General features: G+C 46.1%; 1 protein-coding gene across 1 annotated transcript in view; it reads right to left on the bottom strand.

Annotated features, from left to right (window-relative positions):
- LOC143803957 (dynein axonemal heavy chain 5-like) overlaps window positions 1–18,012 on the bottom strand; it is a 587,287-nt gene that overhangs the window by 390,540 nt on the left and 178,735 nt on the right. Inside the window, exon 28 of the mRNA XM_077281707.1 lies at window positions 12,274–12,364. Coding sequence (XP_077137822.1) covers window positions 12,274–12,364 — 91 coding nt within the window. The remainder of the gene's footprint in view (window positions 1–12,273; window positions 12,365–18,012) is intronic.

An 18,012-nucleotide genomic window follows, 5' to 3' on the forward strand; every position in this document is an offset into this window, starting at 1 on the left:
CAGTCTAAGTTTATTTTGTCTGTAACCCTGATTTGTTCTTTGTCATCCATTGCCACGGACGCCTATGTTGACTCTGGCGCCGCTCTGAGTCTTATGGATTGGTCCTTTGCCAATCGTTGTGGTTTTGATTTAGAGCCTTTGGAGACTCTTATTCCTCTGAAGGGGATTGACTCCACCCCATTGGCTAATAATAAACCACAATACTGGACACAAGTAACCATGCGTATCGATCCGGATCACCAGGAGATTATTCGTTTCCTGGTGCTGTATAATTTACATGACGATTTGGTACTGGGATTGCCATGGTTGCAGTCTCACAACCCAGTCTTGGACTGGAGAGCAATGTCTGTGTTGAGCTGGGGATGTAAGGGTATTCATGGGGACGTACCTTTGGTTTCTATTTCGTCGTCCATTCCCTCTGAAGTCCCTGAGTTCCTCTCTGATTATCAAGACGTCTTTGACGAACCCAAGCTTGGGTCGTTACCTCCGCACCGTGAGTGCGATTGTGCCATAGATTTGATACCGGGTTGTAAATATCCAAAGGGTCGTTTGTTTAATTTGTCTGTGCCGGAACATGCTGCTATGCGGGAATATATAAAGGAGTCTTTGGAAAAGGGACATATTCGTCCATCTTCTTCTCCCTTGGGAGCTGGGTTTTTCTTTGTCTCAAAAAAAGACGGCTCTTTGAGACCATGTATTGATTATCGGCTTCTGAATAAGATCACTGTTAAGTATCAATACCCATTGCCATTGCTTACTGATTTGTTTGCTCGTATAGAGGGTGCTAAGTGGTTCTCTAAAATTGATCTTCGTGGGGCGTATAATTTGGTGCGGATCAGGCAGGGGGATGAGTGGAAGACCGCATTTAATACGCCCGAGGGCCACTTTGAGTATTTGGTCATGCCTTTTGGTCTTTCTAATGCCCCTTCAGTTTTCCAGTCTTTTATGCATGATATTTTCCGCGATTTTCTGGATAAATTTATGATAATATATCTGGATGATATTCTGATTTTTTCTGATGACTGGGACTCTCATGTCCAGCAGGTCAGGAGAGTTTTTCAGGTTCTGCGGTCTAATTCTTTATGTGTGAAGGGGTCTAAGTGCGTTTTTGGGGTCCAGAAAATTTCCTTTTTGGGGTATATTTTTTCTCCCTCTTCCATTGAGATGGATCCCGTCAAGGTGCAAGCTATTTGTGACTGGACTCAGCCCTCCTCTCTTAAGGGTCTTCAGAGATTTTTGGGCTTTGCCAACTTTTACCGCCGATTTATTGCTGGTTTTTCGGATGTCGTTAAACCACTGACTGATTTGACCAGACAAGGCGCTGATGTTGCTAATTGGTCCCCTCATGCTGTAGAGGCCTTTCAGGAGCTTAAGCGCCGTTTTGCCTCTGCCCCTGTGTTGCGTCAGCCTGATGTGAATCTGCCTTTTCAGGTTGAGGTTGACGCTTCGGAGATCGGAGCTGGGGCAGTGTTGTCGCAGAAAGGTTCCGACTGCTCCGTCATTAGGCCTTGTGCCTTCTTTTCTCGCAAATTTTCGCCCGCAGAGCGGAATTATGATGTTGGGAATCGGGAGCTTTTGGCCATGAAGTGGGCTTTTGAGGAGTGGCGCCATTGGCTCGAGGGGGCTAGGCATCAGGTGGTGGTATTGACTGACCACAAAAATTTGATTTATCTTGAGACTGCCAGACGCCTGAATCCTAGACAGGCGCGCTGGTCTTTATTTTTTTCTCGCTTTAATTTTGTGGTGTCATACCTACCGGGTTCTAAGAATGTTAAGGCAGATGCCCTTTCTAGGAGTTTTGACCCGGACTCTCCTGGTAATTCTGAACCCACAGGTATCCTTAGGGAGGGAGTAATTTTGTCGGCCGTTTCTCCTGATCTGCGGCGGTCCTTGCAAGAGTTTCAGGCGGATAGACCGGATCGTTGTCCGCCTGATAGACTGTTTGTTCCGGATGATTGGACCAGCAGAGTCATCTCTGAGGTACATTCTTCTGCATTGGCAGGTCATCCCGGAATTTTTGGTACCAGGGATTTGGTGGCAAGATCCTTCTGGTGGCCTTCCCTGTCACGAGATGTGCGAGTCTTTGTGCAGTCATGTGACGTTTGTGCTCGGGCCAAGTCTTGTAGTTCTCGGGCTAGCGGACTGCTGTTGCCCTTGCCTATTCCTAAGAGGCCTTGGACACACATCTCGATGGATTTTATTTCAGATCTGCCTGTTTCCCAGAAGATGTCTGTCATCTGGGTGGTCTGTGACCGTTTCTCTAAAATGGTCCATTTGGTTCCTCTGCCCAAGTTGCCTTCTTCTTCTGAGTTGGTTCCTCTGTTTTTTCAGAATGTTGTCCGATTGCACGGTATTCCTGAGAATATTGTTTCTGACAGAGGTACCCAATTTGTGTCTAGATTTTGGCGGGCATTCTGTGCTAGGATGGGCATAGATTTGTCTTTTTCATCTGCTTTTCACCCTCAGACTAATGGCCAGACCGAGCGGACTAATCAGACCCTTGAGACATATCTGAGGTGTTTTGTCTCTGCTGACCAGGATGATTGGGTTGCTTTTTTGCCATTGGCAGAGTTCGCCCTCAATAATCGGGCCAGTTCTTCCACCTTGGTGTCCCCGTTTTTCTGTAATTCGGGGTTTCACCCTCGATTTTCCTCCGGTCAGGTGGAATCCTCGGATTGTCCTGGAGTGGATGCGGTGGTGGAGAGATTGCATCACATCTGGGGGCAGGTTATGGACAATTTGAAGTTGTCCCAGGAGAAGACTCAGCGTTTTGCCAACCGTCATCGTCGTGTTGGTTCTCGGCTTTGTGTTGGAGATTTGGTGTGGTTGTCTTCTCGTTTTGTCCCTATGAGGGTCTCTTCTCCTAAGTTTAAACCTCGGTTCATCGGCCCTTATAGAATATTGGAGATTCTTAATCCTGTTTCTTTCCGTTTGGACCTCCCTGCGTCCTTTTCCATTCATAACGTTTTTCATCGGTCGTTATTGCGCAGGTATGAGGTACCTGTTGTACCTTCAGTTGAGCCTCCTGCTCCGGTGTTGGTTGAGGGTGAGTTGGAGTACGTTGTGGAGAAAATTTTGGACTCTCGTGTTTCCAGACGGAAACTCCAGTATCTGGTCAACTGGAAGGGTTACGGCCAGGAGGATAATTCTTGGGTCAATGCATCTGATGTTCATGCTTCTGATCTTGTTCGTGCCTTCCATAGGGCTCATCCTGGTCGCCCTGGTGGATCTGGTGAGGGTTCGGTGCCCCCTCCTTGAGGGGGGGGTACTGTTGTGAATTTGGATTCTGGGCTCCCCCGGTGGCCGCTTGTGGAATTGGACTTGTCATCCTCTTTCCTGTTTCACCTGGTTCCATCAGTAGTGGGTGTCGCTATTTAAGCTCATTTCTCTGGTGGTTTCTTGCCGGTCAACAATGTTATCTGATGCCTCTCAGTGCTTGTTCCTGCTTCTAGACAACTTCTAGATAAGTTGGACTTTTGTCCATGTTTTGTTTTGCCTATTTGTTCCAGTTCACAGCTGAAGTTTTGTTACTGTGTCTGGAAAGCTCTCGTTGATCAGGGATTGCTACTCTGGCGTTATGAGTTAATGCCAGAGTTTAAGGTAATCTCTGGATGGTGTTTTGTTAGTGTTTTTCTGCTGACCATGAAAGTATACTATCTGTCTTCTGCTATCTAGTAAGCGGACCTCAAATTTGCTAAGACTATTTTCCTGCTGCGTTTGTTGTTTCATCTGAACTCACCGTCATTACATGTGGGGGGCTACTGTCTTCTTTGGAATATTTCTCTAGAGGTGAGCCAGGTCTTATATTTCCCTCTGCTAGCTATTTAGGTCTTAGGCCAGAGCTGGGCATCTAGCGATAAATAGGAAATGCTACCTGGCTATTTCTAGTTGCGCGGCAGGCTTAGTTCATGGTCAGTATAGTTCCATCTTCCGAGAGCTTGTCCCTCTATAGGCTTGCTATGATCTCTGCCTGCAGAGATCATGACAGATTGAGTCTCAACCAGGGGTGCAGAAGACAGCCCCTCTCATGGTGACCACTGACCTGGAAGAGCAACCACCCTACAAAGACAGAAGAAGTGTCAAGGGTTACATCTGTGGCAAGTTTGGCCATTACCAGAACCAGTGCAAAAGCACCCACGCCCCCGAAGAGACTGGACCCATGCAACTCAAGAGTTGGTCCAGAGAAACAGGTCAGGTCAAGGAGGAAGTGCAGAAAGCAGTGAAGTACCCTGTCCATAGGACAGAGGCAAGCAAGCCAGGTCCGCAAGACACTACGCTCCTGACATGTAAAACTTCATCTGCAGGACCAGTACCTCAAATTACCCTTAAAATGGATGGCGTTGTCAGATCCAAAGTGGTGCAGCCAGAAGTGTGATGACACCTGTGGAACTCACTGATCCCACCTGCCTATCAGAATCCTCTGTGTCTCGCATGGGCATTGATGGTCAAGTCAGACATTCTCAGCTTACAAAGCCACTGAGCGTGTGCACTCAGCCAGGACACTCTATCCTGTCCCAGTTTGTGGTGTAAAGGACCTGCCACTCAACCTACTGGGAGCGAACCTACTGCAGAAGCTGAAGGCAACCACAGTGTTCCAGGAAGATGGGACAGTGACACTTTCTTCATCCCTGACCCGAGAAGAGTCATGCTGGCGGCCCTACAAGAACATTAAACAATCGATGAGGCCTACCCAAGGAGGTACTGGATGTAGTACCAGAAAGTCTATGGTCTAAGGGACCCCAGCACATGAGAAAACCTCAAGTTGCCCCAGTACGGGTGTCACTCAAGCCATGAACCCCGTACCCTCGTAAGGCCCAGGCCAGGCCTAGAGTCAAGCTGCCTCTGACCAACTGAGGGTCTACCTGGAAATAGGAATCATTGTTCCTCGCACATCGCCTTGCAATACCCCGCTTTTCCCCATCAAGAAAAAGACTGTAAAAGGAGAGCCTGCCAAGTTCAGAATGGTATATGACCTGAGAGCTGTGAATGACGCCACAGTGTTTGAAACTGCATTTATGCCGAATCCGCACACTCTGCTCTCAAATGTGCCTGCCACAGCAAAAGTGTTCACAGTGAACAACCTGGCTAACGTTTTCTCCAGTGTTCCAGTTCATCCGGAAGACCAGTTCCTGTTTGCCTTAATGCACCAGGAGGGACACCACACATGGACAGTGATGCCACAGTGGGCCCAGAACAGCCCTTCACAGTTCACCAAAGCAATGTCCACAGTTCTCACCAACTGGGTCGCAGAACATGCAGAAGTGACCCTGCTACAATACATGGACAATCTACTCCTTTGTGCAATTGACTTTGACACGTGTAAAGCCCATTCCTTGTATCTCCTACTCTACCTGGCGGAGCAGTACTGCAAGATCTCAAAGAACAAAGTCCAGTGGTGTCTGAAGCAAGTTACGTTCCAGAGACACTGTATTGCTCACCAGGCGAAACACCTGACAGATGACCGGAAGACCGCAGTGGAGAAGATGGTCCCTCCGACAACTCCAAAGGTGCTACAGGCCTTCCTTGGTCTAGTTTCGTATTGCAGAGCCTGGATCCCTGATGCTTCCGTCCTAATGCAGCCTCTGTGTGAATACGTCAGCGTGACCCCGTTCCTCCTGACAGATGCAGCCTTCAGTTCGTTCAAGAAGTTAAAAGGCACAGTAGTCTCAGAGCCAGCACTAGGCCCATCTGACTACGAGAAGCCATTCCGTCTCTACTTGATGAGAAAAGAAGGCCTTGCTACTGGAGTCCTGACACAGCTTCAGGGGGGAAAGCAGAGACTTTCGGACTACTTTTCAGCTTGCCTGGATCCAGTTGCAAGGGAAGCCTCTTCCTCCCGCATGAGAGCAGCAGTTGCAGCACACGCCCTCCTGGACAGGACTACTGACATCAGTGGAAAAAACCATTGGAAATCCTGGTTCTGCATGACATCTCAGCAATCCTCAACCAAACCCAGCTAAAACATCTCTTCACCGCCACGCATCTTCGCCTCCAGTGCTCTCTACTCCTGCCCGACAATGTCACCATCTCCAGATGCACAGTCCTCAACCCGTCCACTCTACTCCCACTCCCAAGGGGGGATACAGATACGGATCCTCAGATAAAAAGTCTGATCAAAATCTGCATGATACCTTCTGCAGGGATCTGAATTTGCTCCGGACGGATGACCATGATTGCTTCAGCATCATGCAACAGAAAACAGCAGGACTACCCAAGGTGGCAGAAGAGCCACTGACCAACCCAGAGTTGATCCTCTCTGTGGATGACTCCAGATTTGCAGATGATGAAGGAAGATTCCACACGGGAGGTGCAGCGACCAGCAATCAAGAGATCCTGTGGTCCAGAAGTCTGCCGCCCAGTCTGTCAGCCCAGGAAGCAGAACTGATAGCGCTGATGAAGGCCTACCAGAGGGCAGAAGACAAGACTGAGAAAATGTATACCGATTCAAGGTACTTGCATGGCATAGCACACGACTTCGGACCCATCTGGGCTGCAAGGGACTTCATAACAGCCAGCGGAACAACCGTGAAGCATCAATGGAGCCATTAAGGACCTGCTGAACACACTTCAACTTCCAAAAGTGGTGACAATGCTAAAAGTCAAAGCGCATGGAAAACTGAACACAGTAGGGGCACGAGGCAACAACATGGCGGATATGGCAGCCAAAGAAACAGTCAAGGGAAGACAATATGGACAAGTGGAAGAGGTCGTAGAGCCGGACGGCTACTACAGGACGGCTACTACAGGACGGCTGAAGACAGGAAACCTGACAAGATGACATCCTGGGATCTGCTCAAAAAAAGTTGCAAGAGCAAGCCCCAAAGGACAAGAAGGAATGCTGGATGCAGAAGTGAGCAACACGTGAAGAAGGAAGGGTATACTAAATGGACTACAAACCCAGTTTACCCCGAAGCATGTACCCTATGGTGGTCCAGTGGGCACATGGGCCCACACACAGATTAAAGACACAGATGAATGATCCGATTGGTGCTTACTGGTTCGCTCCAGAAATCTCCACCCTAACAGCCAAGTTCATAAACAGCTGTCTGACCTGTGGCAAATGCAACCCTGGAAGAATGAAGAAAGTTCCCACACATCATCTTGCCAGACCACTGTACCCCCTTCCAGAAGATCCAGATAGACCACATCCAGATGCCGCCAAGTGGAGGATTCGAATATGTCCTTGTGGTCGTTGACATGTTCTCAGGATGACAGCCAGAAGCTTTCCCAGTGAAGAACCAGTCAGCAAAGACTACTGCAAAGAAGCTACTCTCAGAGATGAGATATGCAGCCATGGGGTCCCAGAAGTGATAGAGAGTGACCAGGGACCTGCATTCACAGCAAACCTCACATGAGAGATCTAGTCAGCAGTAGGGTCAGACTTAGGCCTACACACTCCCAATCACACTACTCAGTGTTAGGCACACTCCCAGAGGCCCAGGAAAGCTGTTACCATATGAAATTTTGTTTGTGTCTAGTCCCAGGTTAGGGGTATCCTTTCCCTTAGCAGCTGATTATGTAATATGATACTTTGTCTGCTTATGTAATTGAAATCACCAAGAAACTTGCTAACATCCATTCTCGAGTTTTTTTCTTCATTGCCAGATCCAGATTCAGTGTCCAGTATGCACTCCTAGAAGCCAGGAGACTGGGTGTTGGTGAAAAAGCTTGTAAGGAGAACACCACTCGATCCCAGATTTGATGATCCTGCTCAAGTGCTGCTGATGACACCAAACTCTGTGAAACTGGAGGGAAGACCCACTTGGATTCACTCATCGCATTGGCAAGAAAGCTCCCCTACCAGAAGATGACACCCAAGCCAGAATGATGTTGCGGCCTGACCGAAAAGATGACCTACCTGATAAAGACTGCACATCGCTCACTACACATGCTATTGACTAAGAGACTGATTGCAACGAACCCCCGTTAGGGACAGATCTCCTGACCGCCCATTTGCGAAAAGTCTGTATGGAGTGGGGCACAGGCGTTAGGCTTGTGTCAGTTCGCCGACAGCACAAAAGAGTTGCAGCGCTTTGGGACAGGAGGCTAGGATTAGGGCAAGTGATATCTAAGGGGGGCTTGTGATAGAAATATATATATCATGTAGATCTCACTTGCATGTATACTCCTCTATAATCAAATATATACTTATATGCTCACAGCTAATATATACATTATAATAAATGGTTTAAAATGGCTGACAAACTGATATAACCCAGACAGATCATATGGGGTTTTCCACCCCTAAAAGCAGAACAGAGTCAGATGTTTGGTAACTGCTGATCAAGTGTCTCATCTTTGTCCTACATACAGAGGTACATTTTAGTTCCTTAATCTGCAGTCATATGAGCATTAATCACAATATTCCATATATGTTTAGATAACCAATGACAGAGGAGCTAGACAATATGGTAATTAACTAACCACCCCTGACAACCCCTAACCACTCCTTTCTATGTGAAAATATAAAACTATGTATGTACAATAAAGTATCAGTATTGATGGAATGTTGTTCTGTCACAGTTGTGTACAGTCCATTCTTGATGAGCGCTCAAAATACTCAGTCTAATTGGGAGCGGCCGCAGCACACACAGGGATATATTTATCCAACCCTAATATTTCCATAACAATGTGAGGTCTTGTTTTTTGCGGGACGAGTTGACGTTTTTATTGGTAACATTTTCGGGCACGTGACATTTTTTGATTGCTTTTTATTTCGATTTTTGTGAGGCAGTATGACCAAAAACCAGCTATTCATGAATTTCTTTTGGGGGGGCGTTTATACCGTTCCGCGTTTGGTAAAATGGATAAAGCAGTTTTATTCTTTGGGTCAGTACGATTACAGCGATACCTCATTTATATCATTTTTTTATGTTTTGGCACTTTTATAAAAACTATTTTATAGAAAAAATAATTATATTTGCATCGTTTTATTCTGAGGACTATAACTTTTTTATTTTTTCACTGATGATGCTGTATGGTGGCTCGTTTTTTTGCGGGACAAGATGACGTTTTCATGGTTATTTATATCCATCTTTTTGATCACGTGCTATTCCACTTTTTGTTCGGCGGTATGATAATAAAGCGTTGTTTTTTGCCTCGTTTTTTTTTTTACGGTGTTCACTGAAGGGGTTAACTAGTGGCACAGTTTTATAGGTAGGGTCGTTACGGACGCGGCGATACTAAATATGTGTACTTTTATTGTTTTTTTTATTTAGATAAAGAAATGTATTTATGGGAATAATATATTTTTTTTTTTCTATACTTAGGAAATGTTTTTTTTTTTTTTACACAACTAAATATTTTTTATTTTATTTTATAACATTTCCCCAGGGGGGGCATCATGTTATAAGGTCAGATCGCTGATCTGACATTTTGCAGAGCACTGTGTCAGATCAGCGATCTGACTTACAGCGCTGCAGGCTTACCAGCGCCTGCTCTGAGCAGGCGCTTGGTAGGCGACCTCCCCTGCAGGACCCAGATGCAGCCCCGTGGCCATTTTGGATCTGGGGCCTGCAGGGAGAAGAAGGTAGGAGACCCTCGGAGCAACGCGATCACATCGCGTTGCTCCGAGGGTCTCAGGGAAGCATGCAGGGAGCCCCATCCCTGCGCCATGCTTCCCTGTACCGCTGGAACACTGCGATCATGTTTGATCGCAGTGTTCTGGGGGTTAATGTGCTGGGGGCGATCCGTGACCGCTCCTGGCACATAGTGCCGGATGTCAGCTGCGATAGTCAGCTGACACCCGGCCGCGATCGGCCACGCTCCCCCCGTGAGTGCAGCTGATCACTCTGGACGTACTATCCCGTCACTGGGAATTAAGTCCCAGGTCACCTTGACGGGATAGAACGTCCAATGGAATTAAGGGGTTAAAGGGGCTGTCCAGTCCAAATCGATAAGTCTGCAGTCACTCCGTGTCTCCATCTCCCCAAGCACAAGCACTGTGCACTGCGAGGATTCACCGGTTTCTAAGCCATGATGAGAGGCTATGTATGAGTTATACATGCTCCCAGCCAGGGCCTGTTTAGTGGGCGTGGCCTCTCTCCATAGGCTTGTACTGAGCGAGCAAGGTAGATATGGTACCAACCTAAGTAAAATTTAGCTTTTAATAATAATATTTTAAAACCTTTTAGACAAAAACTACAAAACAGACATAAATTATTAATACTTGAAGTGAATGCACCCAGACCATATGTCTATTTCTCCTTGGTGTGTCCAAAAATTACTCAGAAGCATTCCAGGGTCAAACCACACTCCTAAACGCTTGCAATTTGAGCAACAATAAAGCATTGACCTTTGGCCTCATGCAGATATTCCTCTGTATTCACAAAAAATCAGCGTAACTTAGATACAATGAATACTCATCATATAATACATGACAGCCATAAATATAAAGGAAAAATGCTAAAATATGGAACAGTCTCACCCAGATAATGTGCGTTGATTTCACCTGGTTTACATGAACGGTTCCACATAGATGCCTCGAATCAATCCCAAGGGAAATGTGGGGAAACGGGTATAACTAAGGGTACTGTCACACAGTGGCACTTTGATCGCTCCGACGGCACGATCCGTGACGTTGCAGCGTCGCTCCATTATCGCTCCAGCGTCGTAGACTGCGGTCACACTTTGCAATACACGGCGCTGGAGCGATAATTTCATGACGTAGTTGCGATGTAGAAGTCATACGGGACATTGGGAATATCGTGCACACCTTTGTTACACGCTGCGATCATGCCGCCACAGCGGGACACTTGACGACGAAATAAAGTTTCAAACGATCTGCTACGACGTACAATTCTCAGCGGGGTCCCTGATCGCAGTAGCGTGTCAGACACAGCGATATCGTAACTATATCGCTGGAACGTCACGGATCGTGCCGTTGTAGCGACCAAAGTGCCACTGAGTGACAGTACTCTAAGTTCCCGTATACTTAGAAACCCACCACTGGGATGTTAGCGCATCAGAATTTTTAATCCCCGTGGCATCCCAACGCGTTTCATTCTCTCAAATCATCAGGGGAGGAAGATTAAATAAATAAGTGCCAGTTTGGGGGAGGGGAGATGTTTCTCTCACAAGGGATAAACAACCTCCTTGTTCAGTAGCATCCTGCCAGGCTAAATTTTACTTAGGTTGGTACCATATCTACCTTGCTGCTTATCAAATTTTGGATTGGTAGAAATTTTTCTTTATCAATTGTACTGAGCGAGGCCACGCCCAACTAGTGATGCCGCTGTTCAGTGGGCATGACCAACTAGAGGGTGCGGCCTCACTGCATACAAGTGTATGTAAGTGAGGGCGCGCCCACTGGCCGGGAATATATATAACGCATAAATACTCTCTCCCAACTCAGAAACTGGCGAATCCCCGCACTGCTAAGTGCGTGTGCTGGGGGGATCCATAAGCCTGCAGTCACACACAGTGACTGCAGACTTATCGATTTGGACCGGACAATCCTTTTAAAAGCTAATCCTTTACCACAAGACCGGACAACCCTTTTAAAGATGCTACTTTACCCATTTTATTTCTGTGTATGTTTGGGAAATTATGAATTAAGGAATACTGTAAGCAATTCCAATTGCTACATATATTAAATTATTTCTATTCTATAAACCGATCTTTTCATTTTCCTTTACAAATACACAAAGTCATATCCCTGATGTGATTCAAAGTTGGTGATTAGTGAAGAGCCCCGACAAGATGTTCCATCTTAAGCAGTGATGTTTTAAGGGAATCTAATTTTGTCACCTAATCTGAGAGCAGCATAATGGAGACATAGAGACTTCGATATTTGAGAAAATCACTTTTATCAGCAGGATATTATCATTAAGAACCACTGCTATGTAGTCCTCCATATTCATGAGCCCTGTATAACACCGCCCCCTCCACTGATCGACAGCTTTCTGCCTATGCACAGTATACACAGAAAGCTGCCAATCAGAGGTGTTGGCGGGGTTATACAGAGCTCAGAATTCAGAGAACTGGTAGATCTGTAAGCAGTGATACATAGCTGGAATTAGGGTCTCTGCTCCTTCATCATGCTGCTCTCAGATAACATAGCAAAAAGCTGGTGACAAAGTTTGCTAAACTACATAAATGTGGTGGATTTCTTCCAGGAAACACATTGCATTGTGCGAGAGTGGGACTGTTCCTGGGAGACAGCAGACATGTTCTGTTAATATACACACACTTTCTTTTTACAGAAGCTCAGGGAGCTGCTTTAAGCATCTGAATAGGACATTTGAGAAAAAAATCACAAAGATTAAGACTCACAACATTGGTAAGATCCATCAAATCAGCCCATTTACTCCTCAAGTCTGTTACATCATTGACTTCTCCCCTTGGGATGCGCAGCTGATAAGACCTGTAATAACAGTTGTGGGATTTGTTAGAATATATGTTTCATTTACTAGGTCCAGCACTTCAGAAAGAAATACAATTATAAAATATAGGTCACATCAGAAATGACTCTGGACAACTTTTAATGGACCGATAACGTCATGCAATGTTTTTTGTAACAAAATATCATTCTTTGCTTCCTAAAAATATCAGCTTGGGGGAAATCTCAGATACCTGGTTTGACATATTTTATGCAGATTTAGATTTTTAAAGCTTCTCCAGCTTGTTCTATCTGAAGATATTGTAGACGTAGTGATGATCATATAGGATGGGTAAGTTCTTGACCTCTGTCCATCTTATAATAATAATGTTTATTTTTATATAGCGCTAACATATTCCGCTGTGCTTTACATTTTGCACACATTATCATCTGTCCCCGATGGGGCTCACAATCTAAATTCCCTATCAGTATGTCTTTGGAATCTTCACGGACAGTGCAGCCAATTATTCCCTATCTGACACTGTAGTAAAATAGCTTGTCATTAGAGAGAAGACGAATACCTGGTCAAGCCATGAAAGCATTGACACAGACATTCAGACAGTTGTGGGTTATGTAATGCTACTTGTCTTGCCAGACCACCTCTCACGTTCCTTCTGTCTTATCAATTGTTTCATTGTGTTCGGTTACTACACAGAATCCAAAAAAAGGACTTCAAGGGCTACAAACCCCCATAACAAGTAGAAAAAAGATAGCCGAGTCTGCACAAATGTACTTTACAATATATATTAATCCATAGAATAAGGATCTTCGGTAAATGGTAACTCGAAAATCGCACCTCGAGTGCCTGCTCATCATCTTCAAAGAAGCCTACGCAAACATGAATGAGTCACAAATCAATAAGCAATATTGATAGCATCCTGGAGAAACTATACTATATGGTTATTCTGGGATGCCAATACATATCTGTAGGCTGGGTGATGTCCAGATGAAAGCCAAGAAGGCTCCTTATGCACTCGTGGGGAAATGCACTAGTATAACATGGTCACATTGCAATTCTGCTTTTATAAGTGAAGAACCAGGAGACATTTATATCACAGGACTAATTACTTTACAGACATTAAATACATTACATATATAATTAAATATATAAGAAAACGAGATACATAAGTGAACCTGCACTTTTATAATAATGCAAGGAAATGACAACATATGACAACAACATTATTTCACTAGTTACAGAGTTAAGCAGCTTAATCTTTTAAGTACTAATCTGCTGAGACTAGTAATGACATACATATCAGATATAACTCCACATTTAGGAAAGCTCTGCCAACCATATTCTCAGTGGAAGGCCTTTTCTTATAAATCACTAGTGGTGACAGTAACCAGCTGTTACATCAGTGTCTGAACTTACTGCTGCATTTCCTGCCCTGGTAGTTAGGAGGCGCTGTATTAATACTACAGTTACTGCTTGTAGATTGCTTAGACTAGCTGTCCCTTTCCTGTCCACCGGTGTTTTGCTGAAGTGAGCTGGTATGTAATTAGCTCTCTGCTGGGAGACATTGTCAAGGCTCAGCTCACATAAACCCCAGCAGACATCTCTTAAGGGTGACCATATTTTCTGTCTCGGATCACACTCGGACCAATGTGATTGTATGGGGTCATGCACACGTCCAATTTTTTCCCCAGACCGACTCCAAGCAAAAAAACGATTTGAATCTGTACATTGGATCACACTTGACTGTGCAAGTCAATGGGTCTATAGAAACAAAATTGGACCACATTTGGATGACATCCGAATGTTTTCTGATTTTCGCTGACTGACATAGTGGAGAAGACGGAGAATTTTTTTTTTCCATATTCTCCACATCTGAGAAAATCGAATCACACTATGACCACACTCTGATTATACTCTGATCAGAGTGTGATCAGAGTTTAATTAGCACAATCAGACCAATTTCGTTGGATAAGAGAAAATACAGTCTTATATCCCTAGCCTAACAGCCAGGTATTCTGTTCAGCTAGACCTGGTCACTCTGATCCTTTGCTTGTGTGCTATTTTGTATATCCTTTTGTAATCCTGCTGTATTTTGACTACCTGCTTGCTGTCTGATTCTGTCTCTGATGTGATTTTTTGGTATTAATCCCACCTGACTACTCTTATTGCCTCTGGTTTGCTCCTCCAGGCAACAGCCCTTCTGTGGACATGTAAAGAAATGGACATATTGACCAATATTCCCTCTTGAAGTACAAACATATTGTTATATTGTGTAATGTCAATTGTTATATGCGTTAACGGGGTTATTTGACAATAGGGAAAGTAAGAGTTACTGGTTGGGACTAGCCCAGAGTGGGAGGGTTAAAGTTGAAGGGACAGAGACAGTTTCGTGTCAGAAAAGGCCCAGAGTGTGAGCAGTGCCACATGACGTGGGTGTCCCTAATGATAGAGGAGACAGAGACAAAAGATAGCGAGATCCGAGAAGAGAGAATGAGAGAGAGGTGACCGAAATAACAGAGTGATTGATCGGAGATGTGTCCTGGATCAGGACACCTAGCAATATGGCCCAGAGTTTATAACTCAGAAACGTAATAGACCTAGTCGGAACAGAGCAGGTGAGACAAAGTGAGTGCCCTTGACAGGAGATCCAGAGCGTCAGAGACAGAGGAGATAAGTACCGGCCATATTGGCAATATGGTTCCTTAGAAGGGAAAAAAGATGCAGAACTGTAAGTTGAGAAAAAGACTGTTGCTAACGGGACTATAGTACAGGGCTGGGCTGTGGTGAAGTAGAAAGGAAAGGCAATGTGACAGGGTCACTGGCACCATATGTGAGGGGAGATATGTTTCGCAAAAGGTTGTTATCCTGTGTGATGTGAAACCATAAGTTTCCCTCCAGGATGATGTGTGCTCAGAGTAAATTTGTCGTTTCCAGGGTTTGGGTTTCAGTGAGTAACTAAGAGATGGGCGGGATGCCTACTCACCATATCTTCACCTCATGGGTGTAGTTGGAGGGAGTTAAATGTCCAGACAGGGTTTTTTTCGGTCTGTGTTGTTTTGGATGAATGAAGCCCCCAGGCTGAAGCTACAGTGAGAGCTGCCATGAGTGCTTAGCCCAGAAGGCGGGAGCCATAATGGGAAGGACATTGTATGGATTTTTTCTTTTCATTTGTACCAGAAAGGCTGTGTTTGTTACTATTTTGGGCTTTATGGTTTATGAAGTAATAAACTACCCAGAGACTTTAACACAAAGTGTTCATGTGTCTACCTCGGGATCAGCTAAGTAAGCAGATGTTCCACAACAAAGATAGAGAACAAGTAAGTAAAGAGGAAGAAAGTGAAATTGTATGTGGAAAATGCTCCATATTGTACAGGAAACGTTCATCAAGTTGTGTGCCCACTATCTATTGTATATAATCCCCTCCAAGTTATCATTGAGTAAAAGGTTATATTTGACTGGTGGTCTCCCTTATTGAACTGTGAAACATCTGGTCCTAGCCAACCAATGTTTTCGGTTACATGCAACCTGCAAGGGCGTAGCACCCCTACAGCACAAATCCACGCACCTAATCAGGACCTCCAACTTTATGTATGGTGCCGTAGCACAAGAAATGAGTACCTCTCCCATGGCTACTGCCACGTTGCAGAAGTAATCAAGTAGATCCCGTTATAGGACTATGTGGTGCCCCAGGGTCCTGGTCATCACAGTAATGTCGCTTTCCTCACGGGTAGAGTGATGCTATGCTTGGAGGCAAGAAAGGATAACTGTAACCAGGTACCACAAACATGCAAAACATTCACACTCCAGGCCACCAGGAGGAGCTTTTGATCCTATTTACTAGGTGACTCCCCCATATATAACTGGTAGTCTGTAGGGAAAGTTAGTGAGTTCCAGACATCAGTCTGAGGAGGACAGAGGGTTTACGGAGCTGTGCATGCCACAGAGCTGCAGCTCCCGGAAAGAGACATTTAGAAAGCAGAATTGATTGCAGTGAGTGTGCAGGACAGGAAGCACAGAAGAGGATACCAGAAGGGGACCAGCCTCGAGCAGGCTGCCTCTTTCTGAGGTGCAGAACACCGGTAGACAGAACACTGAGGTTGTAAGGACCTCCACGCCTTACATCAGAGACTGGCAGGACAGCTAATAGCAGGTTACCTGTCCACACCCACACCCAGGAGGCACGGTGACACCCCACAGAGCCGGGTCATCTAAGAGACCCTATAAACAGGCTCAAATCACCAGTCATACAGGTTTTGCCCTATCCTATCCAGGGGGACAGAGAGAAAGAGACAACATCTGTGAGGACCTTATGTGAAGCTTCTAGCAATAAGGGACTACACCACTACAACGCAAAGGAAGCCTTCTATTTTCCACCTCGCTAAGGGGACTCTGGACTTGCCTCCAAACCGGCCGGACCCTTCCTGCCCTGTGATCCAGTGCCCTGGACTGTGGCTGCTGAAGTCTTCAGTAAATGAGGTAAAGAGACTGCAAACCTGTGTCCTCGTTCCTTACTGCACCTCTCACCATTCTACCATCTACACACTGGGAAGCCCTGGGGACATACTTCACCTGTGGGAAGTTATACCATCTAGCTGCCATAACATCACCCCAGAGGACCCCTTAAAGCAGCGTCGGTCACCCTGACCGAATACCACAGGTGGTGTCACGAACATAAACTTTATTCCCTTTAAAGCCCTTTCCCTTTTTCCCTTTTACATGGGCACCCAGGGCCATGGACTGGATTGCAGCCACCGTGACATCCCCTGTGAACACCGGACCAGGTACCGAGTACCCCACGGCCCTGGCAGGCGACTCATCTTGGCGTCACGAACAGGATGGCCTGGCCCAGCAAATCGGGTCATGTGCACCTAAAAGACTCTGCCTAACTGTTTTGTGCTGAGAGACTGTGTATCGTAAAATACCCCCAAAATTGCCGTAAAAACCGCCACCATTACAGCACCATGTGGCGTGCAGGAGGAGTGGGACATGTTGTCGTGGGCGTAGCATGGAAAAACGGCACAAAAGTAAAAGCTGCCCCTCACAGATACTACAGTATTATGTTTGCAAGATATGCCCATCAACAAAAGAGATCCGCCTCCTAGTCTGGGATGGAGGAGGGAGGAGCAGTGACCGCCCAGAACAGGAAGGCGCAGAGACAGACCTGGTTGGCAAGATGGAGAGTGGAGGTCACCCGGAGAGGGGGGAGAAAAGCCGAAGCACCTCTAGCCAATTGGATGCGGAGGAAGCCCCGCCGTCATTCATGAACCCGGAGGTCGAAGAATTGTGTTGTCAGCTCCGGAGCTCGTGGTATCGTGGAGCCGCTAGCATACAAGAACAGCAGCGTTGCCAGCCCCCGGAGCCCAAGCCTGCAGAGGAGGAGACCGACACCGGCACCACACCGGTGGCAGGTAAGACCACCGACCCTGCCCCGATCGCCGAGGACACCACCCTGCTAGTGGCCATAGACTCTCCCTGCCACCACCACCCGGCCGGGTGTGTAGCCGCTTACAGTGGGAACGTCCCTGGGAGACCTTAAACACCTCTGATGTCCCGCTGCAGCCTACCAAAAAGACCATTGACATCGAGGGGGAATGGGTCACCTTTCGGTGGAGGCATACTACCACTGACCTGATCGGGTTCCCCGGAGAGGCCCAGGCAGAGGGAGAGCAGGTTG

The sequence above is a fragment of the Ranitomeya variabilis genome, chromosome 2, assembly GCF_051348905.1.
Source record: "Ranitomeya variabilis isolate aRanVar5 chromosome 2, aRanVar5.hap1, whole genome shotgun sequence".
Taxonomy (NCBI): domain Eukaryota; kingdom Metazoa; phylum Chordata; class Amphibia; order Anura; family Dendrobatidae; genus Ranitomeya; species Ranitomeya variabilis.